The following is a 12,995-nucleotide window of genomic DNA, read 5'->3' as shown; positions in this document are numbered from 1 at the left end:
GGCTGAGAGGTGATATTATTGATGGTGGTTGACCAGGGGCTGATGGGTGATATTATTGATGATGGGTGATATTATTGATGATGGGTGATATTATTGGTGATGAGTGATATTATTGATGGTGGTTGACCAGTGGCTGATGGGTGATATTATTGATGATGGGTGATATTATTGATGATGGGTGATATTATTGATGATGGGTGATATTATTGATGATGGGTGATGGGTGACCAGGGGCTGATGGGTGATATTATTGATGATGGGTGACCAGGGGCTGATGGGTGATATTATTGATGATGGGTGATATTATTGATGATGGGTGATATTATTGATGATGGGTGACCAGGGGCTGATAGGTGATATTATTGATGATGGGTGATATTATTGATGATGGGTGACCAGGGGCTGAGAGGTGATATTATTGATGAATTCTCTCCTCACTGACTCTGCTGGTATCTCTGTTCAACATCGTAGATTGTAAAGATGTGTTGACTGCAGTACTAACCTTGTCTCTCTCCCTGTTTGTGTCTCAGGAGGAAGCCAGCAGGCGCCTGGTTAGATGTGAGCCCAGTGCTATGGCCAGACAGGTTGATTCTGGCACTCAGACTGATCCTGTGGTGGTTCTGTCTCTAGCCCAGGCTGCTGTTCTGGGGCTCATCTCTCAGAATGAGGTGTTTGGTGCTACCATCGCTCCTAATGGCTTCTACACAGGAGAACCTAAAGAGTCTCCTGCCCTGCCTGTAGAGGGGGTGGATTACGAATACGCTGATCAGCTGATAGGAGCTAACGGAGATTACCTGGGAGACAACCTGCCTGAAGACGGACACATGCAGCCCAGTTGTAGCCAGAGGAGGTGGCACGGACCACCCCCCGAGGGGAAGATGGTAGGGCCCGAGCGCCATGCTGGAGTGCCTGTGGACGGGTCATCCCAAGTGAAAGGAGAGGGGGTTATCACTGGCCTGACGTCCTGTGTTCACATGCTGAACAACCTGGCTACTACTAGAGGGGGATTGGTCCAGGTTGACCCCGCCTCTCTCCGTGCCGCCGCCCAAAAAGGCTGTGCCGAGTGTGACAGAGACATGTCCAGCCAGCAGGCTAACACACATCCTCACACACACTCCCAGGCCGGCCACAGCCATAAAGGGGAGCCGGGGCATCGAGGCCTGCAGGGGCAGAGGGGACTAGGGCATCATGAGAGAGCAAGGGAGGAGGAGGAGGAGGAGGGAGAGGTAGAGCAGGGAAACAGCCTGATGAAAGGAGGACAGGAGGAGACTATCAGCAGCTACTTCCAGTCCAGCGAGGTGGGGGGGAGTGCGAGGGGGAGGTCTACCATGAGAACAGCCAGGGTATGATGTGGGGCAACCAGCTGGAGCAGGGGGTGGGGGGAAGAGGAGGAGCAGGAAGAGGAGGGACCCATCGTCACCACGGCCGGAGGGTTGACCGTCTAGACATCAACATCCAGATAGATGAGTCGTACTGCGTGGACATGGGGGAGGGGCTGAAGAGATGGAAGTGTCGTATGTGTGAAAAGTCTTACACCTCCAAGTACAACCTGGTAACTCACATCCTGGGTCACCAGGGCATCAAGCCCCACGCCTGCCCCCACTGTGGGAAGCTGTTTAAACAGCCCAGCCACCTGCAGACCCACCTGCTCACCCACCAGGGAACTAGGCCTCATAAATGCACCGTGTGTAAGAAGGGCTTCACCCAGACCTCCCACCTGAAGAGACACATGCTGCAGCACACCGACGTCAAACCTTACAGCTGCCGCTTCTGTCGCCGTGGCTTTGCCTACCCCAGCGAGCTCCGCGCCCACGAGACCAAACACGAGCGCGGGCGCTGCCACGTGTGCTCCCAGTGTGGCATGGAGTTCCCCACCTACGCCCATCTGAAGCGCCACCAGACCAGCCACCAGGGACCGACTAGTTACCAGTGTACAGAGTGCAACAAGTCCTTCACCTACCGCAGCCAGCTGCAGAATCATCTACTGAAACACCAGAGTCCTCGGCCGTACTCCTGTTCCCACTGCGGGCTGGAGTTTGTCCAGCTGCACCACCTCCGCCAGCACGCCGTCACACACAAGGTACCTAACTCTGACCCTTGACCCCTAGCCATAACCCTCCACCAACACGCCCTCACACACAAGGTACCTAACTCTGACCCCTAACCATAACCCTCCACCAACACGCCCTCACACACAAGGTACCTAACTCTGACCCTTGACCCCTAACCATAACCCTCCACCAACACGCCCTCACACACAAGGTACCTAACTCTGACCCCTAACCATAACCCTCCACCAACACGCCCTCACACACAAGGTACCTAACTCTGACCCTTGACCCCTAACCATAACCCTCCACCAACACGCCCTCACACACAAGGTACCTAACTCTGACCCCTAACCATAACCCTCCACCAACACGCCCTCACACACAAGGTACCTAACCCTGACCCTTGACCCCTAACCATAACCCTCCACCAACACGCCCTCACACACAAGCTACCTAACTCTGACCCTTGACCCCTAACCATAACCCTCCACCAACACGCCCTCACACACAAGGTACCTAACTCTGACCCTTGACCCTAACCATAACCCTCCGCCAACACGCCCTCACACACAAGGTACCTAACTCTGACCCCTAACCATAACCCTCCACCAACACGCCCTCACACACAAGGTACCTAACTCTGACCCTTGACCTCTAACCATAACCCTCCACCAACACGCCCTCACACACAAGGTACCTAACTCTGACCCTTAACCATAACCCTCCACCAACACGCCCTCACACACAAGGTACATAACTCTGACCCTTGACCCCTAACCATAACCCTCCACCAACACGCCCTCACACACAAGGTACCTAACTCTGACCCTTGACCCCTAACCTTAACCCTCCGCCAGCACGCCCTCACACACAAGGTACCTAACTCTGACCCCTAACCATAACCCTCCACCAACACGCCCTCACACACAAGGTACCGAACTCTGACCCTTGACCCTTAACCATAACCCTCCACCAACACGCCCTCACACACAAGGTACCTAACTCTGACCCTTGATCCCTAACCATAACCCTCCACCAACACGCCCTCACACACAAGGTACCTAACGCTGACCCTTAACCTGTTAGGGCTAGGGGGCAGTATTGACACGGCTGGATAAAAAACATACCCGATTTAATCTGGTTACCACTCCTACCCAGTAACTAGAATATGCATATACTTATTACATATGGATAGAAAACACCCTAAATTTTCTAAAACTGTTTGAATGGTGTCTGTGAGTATAACAGAACTCAAATGGCAGGTCAAAACCTGAGAGATTCCTTTACAGGAAGTGGCCTGTCTGACCATTTCTTGAACTTCTTTTCCATCTCTATCATTTACTAAGGATCTCTGCTCTAACGTGACACTTCCCACGTCGTCCATAGGCGCTCAGAGCCCGGGAAAAAACAGAATGTCGCCATTCCAGCCCCAGGCTGAAACACATTATCGCCTTTCTCAAGTGGCCGATCAAGGGACACTGGGCTTATGCGCGTGACCCCGACCGCCCCCGCCTTTGGGATTTTTTCCTCTGTTTGCCGAAAGGAGATTCCCTGTCGGAATATTATCGCTTTTCTACGAGAAAAATGTCGTAAAAATTGATTTTAAACAGCGGTTGACATGCTTCGAAGTACGGTAATGGAATATTTAGAATTTTATTGTCACGAATTGCGCCATGCGCGTGACACTTCTTTACTATTTCGGATAGTGTCTGGAACGCACAAACAAAACGCCGCTATTCGGATATAACGATGGATTATTTTGGACCAAACCAACATTTGTTATTGAAGTAGCAGTCCTGGGTGTGCATTCTGACGAAGACAACAAAAGGTAATCAAACTTTTATAATAGTAAATATGATTATGGTGAGTGCTAAACTTGCCGGGTGTCTAAATAGCGAGCTCCGTGATGCCTGGGCTATGTACTTAGAATATTGCAAAATGTGCTTTCACCAAAAAGCTATTTTAAAATCGGACATATCGAGTGCATAGAGGAGGTCTGTATCTATAATTCTTAAAATAATTGTTATGCTTTTTGTGAACGTTTATCGTGAGTAATTTAGTAAAATGTTAGCGAATTCCCCGGAAGTTTGCGGGGGGTATGCTAGTTCTGAACGTCACATGCTAATGTAAAAAGCTGGTTTTTGATATAAATATGAACTTGATTGAACAAAACATGCATGTATTGTATAACATAATGTCCTAGGGTTGTCATCTGATGAAGATCATCAAAGGTGAGTGCTGCATTTAGCTGTCTAATGGGTTTTGGTGACATTATATGCTGGCTTGAAAAATGGGTGTCTGATTATTTCTGGCTTGGTACTCTGCTGACATAATCTAATGTTTTGCTTTTGTTGTAAAGCCTTTTTGAAATCGGACAGTGTGGTTAGATTAACGAGAGTCTTGTCTTTAAATGGCTGTAAAATAGTCATATGTTTGAGAAATTGAAGTAATAGGATTTTTAAGGTTTTGAAAATCGCGCCACAGGCTGGCAGTGGCTGTTAGCGTCCCACCTAGCCCATAGAGGTTAACCATAACCCTCCACCAACACGCCCTCACACACAAGGTACCTAACTCTGACCCCTAACCATAACCCTCCACCAACACGCCCTCACACACAAGGTACCTAACTCTGACCCTTGACCCCTAACCATAACCCTCCACCAACACGCCCTCACACACAAGGTACCTAACTCTGACCCTTGACCCCTAACCATAACCCTCCGCCAGCACGCCCTCACACACAAGGTACCTAACTCTGACCCCTACCCATAACCCTCCACCAACATGCCCTCACACACAAGGTACCTAACTCTGACCCTTGATCCCTAACCATAACCCTCCACCAACACGCCTTCACACACAAGGTACCTAACTCTGACCCTTGACCCCTAACCATAACCCTCTGCCAGCACACCCTCGCACACTACAAGGCCAAGAGGTACTCTACATGGCCAAAAGTATGTGGACACCCTTTCAAATGATTGGAATCAGCTATTTCAGCCACACCAGTTGCTGACAGGTGTATAAAATTGAGCGCACAGCCATGCAATCTCCCATAGACACACATTTTAAATGGAATTTCCTTACTGAAGAGCTCAGTGACTTTCAAAGTTGCACTGTCATAGGATCCCACCTTTCTAACAGTTCATCAAATTTCTGCCCTGCTAGAGCTGCCCCGGTCAACTGTATGTGCTGTTATTGTGAAGTGGGAACGTCTAGGAGCAACAACAGCTCAGCCGCGAAGTGGTAGGGCACACAATCTCACAGAACGGGACCGCCAAGTGCTGAACCGCGTAAAAATGGTCTGTTCTCGGTTGCAATACTTGATACAGAGTTCCAAACTGCCTCTGGAAGCCATGTTGGCACAAGAACTGTTCGTTGGAAGCCTCATGAAATGGGTTTCCATGGCCTAGCAGCCGCACACAAGCCTAAGATCACCATGCGCATTGCCAAGCGTCGGCTGGAGTGGTGTAAAGCTCGCTGACATTGGACTCTGGAGCAGTGGAAACGCGTTCTCTGGCGTGATGAATCACGCTTCACCATCTGTCAGTCTGACGGACAAATCTGGGTTTGTCGGATGCCAGGTAACACTACCTGCCCGAATGCATAGTGTCAACTGTAAAGTTTGGGGGAGGAATAATGGTCTGGGGCTGTTTGTCATGGTCTGGGCTAAGCCCCTTAGTTCCAGTGAAGGGAGATCTTAATGCCACAGCATGCATTCTAGACCATTCTGTGCTTCCAACTTTGCAGCAACAGTTTGGGGGAAGGCCCTTTCCTGTTTCAGCATGACAATGACTCCATGCACAAAGTGAGGTCCATACAGAAATGGTTTGTTGAGATCGGTATGGAAGAACTTGACTGGCCTGCACAGAGCCCTGATCTCAACCCCATCGAACACCTTTGGGATGAATTGGAACGCATACTGTGAGCCAGGTCTAATCGCACAACATTAGTGCCGACCTCACTAATGTTCTTGTGGCTGAATGGAAGCAAGTCCCTGCAGCAATGTTCCAACATCTAGTGGAAAGCCTTCCCAGAAGAGTGGAGGCTGTTATAGCAGCGAAGCAGCAAGTCCATATTAATGCCCATGATTTTGGAATTAGATTTTTGATGACCAGGTGTCCACATACCTTTGGCCATGTAGTGTAGCTAATCCTAACCCCTGACATTTAACCCTATCCCTCCGCCAGCATCCCTCACCCACAATATACCTAACCCCTGACCTTTAACCCTATCCCTCCGCCAGCATCCCTCACCCACAATATACCTAACCCCTCACCTTTAACCCTATCCCTCCGCCAGCATCCCTCACCCACACGGTACTGACCGTCTGAGACCACTGGAACACCAGTGCTCTAACCATAACCCAGAAGGTTTCACAGGCCATGGTAGACTGACTATGCTCTCTGTGGTTCAGTTTAGTTAGTCTATTAAAAGTAGTTCTTTCCAGGAACTGTATATAGCCCTTGGTTCTGATTAGATTAGATAAACAAACCTGAGAGGTGTAGTCAGTCAGTGGTGTTGGTATAGATTAGATAAACAAACCTGAGAGGTGTAGTCAGTCAGTGGTGTTGGTATAGATTAGATGACCTGAGAGGTGTAGTCAGTCAGTGGTGTTGGTATAGATTAGATGACCTGAGAGGTGTAGTCAGTCAGTGGTGTTGTCCCTGCTGATGATGTAGTGGAAGAACGTCTGAGAGCAGACAGACGCGGTGGGTGGAGCCAGACGGCGACGGACTGATGCGGTGGGTGGAGCCAAACGGCGACGGACTGACGTGGTGGGTGGGTGGAGACGGACGGACTGACGCGGTGGGTGGAGACGGACGGACTGACGCGGTGGGTGGAGACGTACTGGATTGACTGCGGGAAAGGGGAAATCTAGTCAGTCCCACAACTGAATGCATTCAACTGAAATGTGTCTTCCACATTTAACCCTCTGAATCAGAGAGGTGCAGGGGGCTGCCTTCATCCACATCCACATCATTGGCGCCCGGGGAGCAGTTGTTGGGGGTAACTGCCTTGCTCAAGGGCAGAATAGCAGACTTTTCAACCTTGCCGACTCGGGGATTTGAACTAGCGACCTTTCGGTTACTGGGCCACAGCTCTTAACCGCTAGGCTACCTGTGTCTGTCTGTCTGAACAAAGAGTACATTATCTTTCATGTATCCCAATCAGACCTGGCTCAGATGCATATGAATCATATCACTACTAGAGCTGTGCTTGATTTAGAATGGAATAATCCCAAACAGGCCAACCAAGTTAAGTGAAGAGCACCACCAAGCCTTTAGAAGTATTTGACCAAGCTAGGTCTGATCCCAATATAGTCATACTTTTCCTTCAGCTTCTTTACAGAATTTTAACTAACTTCATGTTCATTCTGCTGCAATGGTCCTCATCTAACTGTCCTCCTGTGTTCTTATTGGTCAGGGAATGAAGGGTCATAAGTGTGAGGTGTGTTCCCGTGAGTTCACCTTGTCAGCCAACCTGAAGAGACACATGTTGATCCACAACAGCATCAGACCCTTCCAGTGTCACATCTGCTTCAAGAGCTTCATCCAGAAACAGACGCTCAAAACACACATGATCGTCCACCTGCCCGTCAAACCCTTCAAATGCAAGGTGAGTTTATATCCAGGGTTGGAACAAGTTCAGGGAACACAACCGGAAAATAAGAGGGAACCTGGAAGGAAAGTGATTCATACTGTTCCGGAACAGAACTGTTATTTTAAAAGCATGGGAACCGGTTAATAACGTTATTTTATGTTCCAGGCATTTGTTTCTAGTCCCACAACAAAACGCCTATACAAAGCCCTCACGCTGTCACTCAAAAACGTATTCTGTCTGCCTGCCCGCTGAAAATCTTTACCTGTCTGTGTTTAGGCTACCTGCCCCTCCCCCCTCCGAAGCATAGGCTAGCTACTGTACTGAGTACAAGCTTGATTCAGAAGATCGGGAGACAGGTTTTTATTAGCTAGAGAAGAATGGATTCACTTTTTCAGACACTACATTGAGGGAAAAAAGTATTTGATCCCCTGCTGATTTTGAACGTTTGCCCACTGACAAAGAAATGATCAGTCTATAATTTTAATGGTAGGTTTATTTGAACAGTGAGAGACAGAATAACAACAAATAAATCCAGAAAAACGCATGTCAAAAATGTTATAAAATGATTTGCATTGTAATGAGGGAAATAAGTATTTGACCCCTCTGCAAAACATGACTTAGTACTTGGTGGCAAAACCCTTGTTGGCAATCACAGAGGTCAGATGTATGACCTGGTGAGTTTATATATTATATATGACCTGGTGAGTTTATATACACTGCTCAAAAAAATAAAGGGAACACTTAAACAACACAATGTAACTCCAAGTCAATCACACTTCTGTGAAATCAAGGAAGCAACACTGATTGACAATAAATTTCACATGCTGTTGTGCAAATGGAATAGACAACAGGTGGAAATTATAGCCAATTAGCAAGACACCCCCAATAAAGGAGTGGTTCTGCAGGTGGGGACCACAGACCACTTCTCAGTTCCTATGCTTCCTGGCTGATGTTTTGGTCACTTTTGAATGCTGGCGGTGCTTTCACTCTAGTGGTAGCATGAGACGGAGTCTACAACCCACACAAGTGGCTCAGGTAGTGCAGCTCATCCAGGATGGCACATCAATGTGAGCTGTGGCAAGAAGGTTTGCTGTGTCTGTCAGCGTAGTGTCCAGAGCATGGAGGCACTACCAGGAGACAGGCCAGTACATCAGGAGACGTGGAGGAGGCCGTAGGAGGGAAACAACACAGCAGCCTGACTGCTACCTCTGCCTTTGTGCAAGGAGGAGCAGGAGAAGCACTGCCAGAGCCCTGCAAAATGACCTCCAGCAGGCCACAAATGTGCATGTGTCTGCTCAAACGGTCAGAAACAGACTCCTTGAGGGTGGTATGAGGGCCCGACGTACACAGGTGGGGGTTGTGCTTACAGCCCAACACCGTGCAGGACGTTTGGCATTTGCCAGAGAACACCAAGATTGGCAAATTCGCCACTGGCGCCCTGTGCTCTTCACAGATGAAAGCAGGTTCACACTGAGCACGTGACAGAGTCTGGAGACGCTGTGGAGAATGTTCTGCTGCCTGCAACATCCTCCAGCATGACCGGTTTGGCGGTGGGTCAGTCATGGTGTGGGGTGACATTTCTTTGGGGGGGCCGCACAGCCCTCCATGTGCTCGCCAGAGGTAGCCTGACTGCCATTAGGTACCGAGATGAGATCCTCAGACCCCTTGTGAGACCATATGCTTGTGCGGTTGGCCCTGGGTTCTTCCTAATGCAAGACAATGCACAAACGTCATGTGGCTGGAGTGTGTCAGCACAAGAGGAAGGCATTGATGCTATGGACTGGCCCGCCCGTTCCCCAGACCTGAATCCAATTGAGCACATCTGGGACATCATGTCTCGCTCCATCCACCAACGCCACGTTGCACCACAGACTGTCCAGGAGTTGGCGGATGTTTTAGTCCAGGTCTGGGAGGAGATCCCTCAGGAGACCATCCGCCACCTCATCAGGAGCATGCCCAGGCGTTGTAGGGAGGTCATACAGGCACGTGGAGGCCACACACACTACTGAGCCTCATTTTGACTTGTTTTAAGGACATTACATCAAACTTGGATCAGCCTATAGTGTGGTTTTCCACTTTAATTTTGAGTGACTCCAAATCCAGACCTCCATATGGGTTGATAAATTGGATTTCCATTGATTATTTTTGTGTGATTTTGTTGTCAGCACATTCAACTATATAAAGAAAAAAGTATTTAATAAGAATATTTCTTTCATTCAGATCTAGGATGTGTTGTTTAAGTGTTCCCTTTATTTTTTTGAGCAGTATATTATATTATATATGACCTGGTGAGTTTATATATTCACATTATATTATATATGACCTGGTGAGCTTATATATTATATTTTATATGACCTGGTGAGTTTATATATTCACATTATATTATATATGACCTGGTGAGTTTATATATTCACATTATATATGACCTGGTGAGTTTATATATTATATTATATATGACCTGGTGAGTTTATATATTATATATGACCTGGTGAGTTTATATATTCACATTATATTATATATGACCTGGTGAGTTTATATATTATATTATATATGACCTGGTAAGTTTATATATTATATATGACTTGGTGAGTTTATATATTCACATTATATTATATATGACCTGGTGAGATTATATATGACCTGGTGAGTTTATACATTCACATTATATTATATATGACCTGGTGAGTTTATATATTATATATGACCTGGTGAGTTTATATATTCACATTATATTATATATGACCTGGTGAGTTTATATATTCATATTATATATGACCTGGTGAGTTTATATATTATATATGACCTGGTGAGTTTATATATTATATATGACCTGGTGAGTTTATATATTATATTATATATGACCTGGTGAGTTTATATATTCACATTATATTATATATGACCTGGTGAGTTTATATATATTATATATGACCTGGTGAGTTTATATAATATATATGACCTGGTGAGTTTATATATTCACATTATATTATATATGACCTGGTGAGCTTATATATTATATATGACCTGGTGAGTTTATATATTCACATTATATTATATATGACCTGGTAAGTTTATATATTCACATTATATTATATATGACCTGGTGAGTTTATATATTATATATTACCTGGTGAGTTTATATATTATATATGACCTGGTGAGTTTATATATTCACATTATATTATATATGACCTGGTGAGTTTATATATTCACATGATATTGTATATGACCTGGTGAGTTTATATATTCACATTATATTATATATGACCTGGTGAGTTTATATATTATATTATATATGACCTGGTGAGTTTATATATTATATTATATTATATATGACCTGGTGAGTTTATATATTCACATTATATTATATATGACCTGGTGAGTTTATATATTCACATGATATTGTATATGACCTGGTGAGTTTATATATTCACATGATATTGTATATGACCTGGTGAGTTTATATATTCACATTATATTATATATGACCTGGTGAGTTTATATATTATATTATATATGACCTGGTGAGTTTATATATATTATATATGACCTGGTGAGTTTATATATTATATATGACCTGGTGAGTTTATATATTATATATGACCTGGTGAGTTTATATATTCACATTATATTATATATGACCTGGTGAGTTTATATATTTATATTATATATGACCTGGTGAGTTTATATATTCACATTATATTATATATGACCTGGTGTGTTTATATATTCATATTATATATGACCTGGTGAGTTTATATATTCACATGATATATGACCTGGTAAGTTTATATATTCACATTATATTATATATGACCTGGTGAGTTTATATATTATATATTACCTGGTGAGTTTATATATTATATATGACCTGGTGAGTTTATATATTCACATTATATTATATATGACCTGGTGAGTTTATATATTCACATGATATATGACCTGGTAAGTTTATATATTCACATTATATTATATATGACCTGGTGAGTTTATATATTATATATTACCTGGTGAGTTTATATATTATATATGACCTGGTGAGTTTATATATTCACATGATATTGTATATGACCTGGTGAGTTTATATATTCACATGATATTGTATATGACCTGGTGAGTTTATATATTCACATTATATTATATATGACCTGGTGAGTTTATATATTATATTATATATGACCTGGTGAGTTTATATATATTATATATGACCTGGTGAGTTTATATATTATATATGACCTGGTGAGTTTATATATTATATATGACCTGGTGAGTTTATATATTCACATTATATTATATATGACCTGGTGAGTTTATATATTTATATTATATATGACCTGGTGAGTTTATATATTCACATTATATTATATATGACCTGGTGTGTTTATATATTCATATTATATATGACCTGGTGAGTTTATATATTCACATGATATATGACCTGGTGAGTTTATATATTATATATTACCTGGTGAGTTTATATATTATATATGACCTGGTGAGTTTATATATTCACATTATATTATATATGACCTGGTGAGTTTATATATTCATATTATATATGACCTGGTGAGTTTATATATTCATAGTATATATGACCTGGTGAGTTTATATATTATATATGACCTGGTGAGTTTATATATTCACATTATATTATATATGACCTGGTGAGTTCATATATTATATTATATATGACCTGGTGAGTTTATATATTATATTATATATGACCTGGTGAGTTTATACATATTATATATGACCTGGTGAGTTTATATATTCACATTATATTATATATGACCTGGTGAGTTTATATATTCACATTATATTATATATGACCTGGTGAGTTTATATATTATATTATATATGACCTGGTGAGTTTATATATTCACATTATATTATATATGACCTGGTGAGTTTATATATTCACATTATATTATATATGACCTGGTGAGTTTATATATTCATATTATATATGACCTGGTGAGTTTATATATTCATATGATATATGACCTGGTGAGTTTATATATTATATATGACCTGGTGAGTTTATATATTATATATTACCTGGTGAGTTTATATATTATATATGACCTGGTGAGTTTATATATTCATATTATATTATATATGACCTGGTGAGTTTATATATTATATATGACCTGGTGAGTTTATATATTCACATTATATTTTATATGACCTGGTGAGCTTATATGTTATGTTATATTATATTATATATGACCTGGTGAGTTTATATATTATATATGACTTGGTGAGTTTATATATTCATATTATATTATATATGACCTGGTGAGTTTATATATGACCTGGTGAGTTTATATATTCACATTATAT

At 43.1% G+C, this 12,995-nt stretch overlaps 1 protein-coding gene across 1 annotated transcript; it reads left to right on the top strand.

Moving 5' to 3' along the window:
* The first annotated feature begins 1,195 nt into the window (after positions 1-1,195).
* LOC123725174 (zinc finger protein 710) lies at positions 1,196-8,071 on the top strand. Its single transcript, XM_045689790.1, has 2 exons — positions 1,196-2,080; positions 7,479-8,071. The coding sequence occupies exons 1-2, from the start codon at positions 1,346-1,348 to the stop codon at positions 7,797-7,799; spliced, it is 1,056 nt and encodes a 351-aa protein (XP_045545746.1). The 5' UTR covers positions 1,196-1,345; the 3' UTR covers positions 7,800-8,071.
* The last annotated feature ends 4,924 nt before the right edge of the window (positions 8,072-12,995 follow it).

The sequence above is a fragment of the Salmo salar genome, chromosome ssa11 (assembly GCF_905237065.1).
Source record: "Salmo salar chromosome ssa11, Ssal_v3.1, whole genome shotgun sequence".
In the NCBI taxonomy this organism is placed as follows: domain Eukaryota; kingdom Metazoa; phylum Chordata; class Actinopteri; order Salmoniformes; family Salmonidae; genus Salmo; species Salmo salar.
This window is presented reverse-complemented; position numbering and strand designations above follow the sequence as displayed.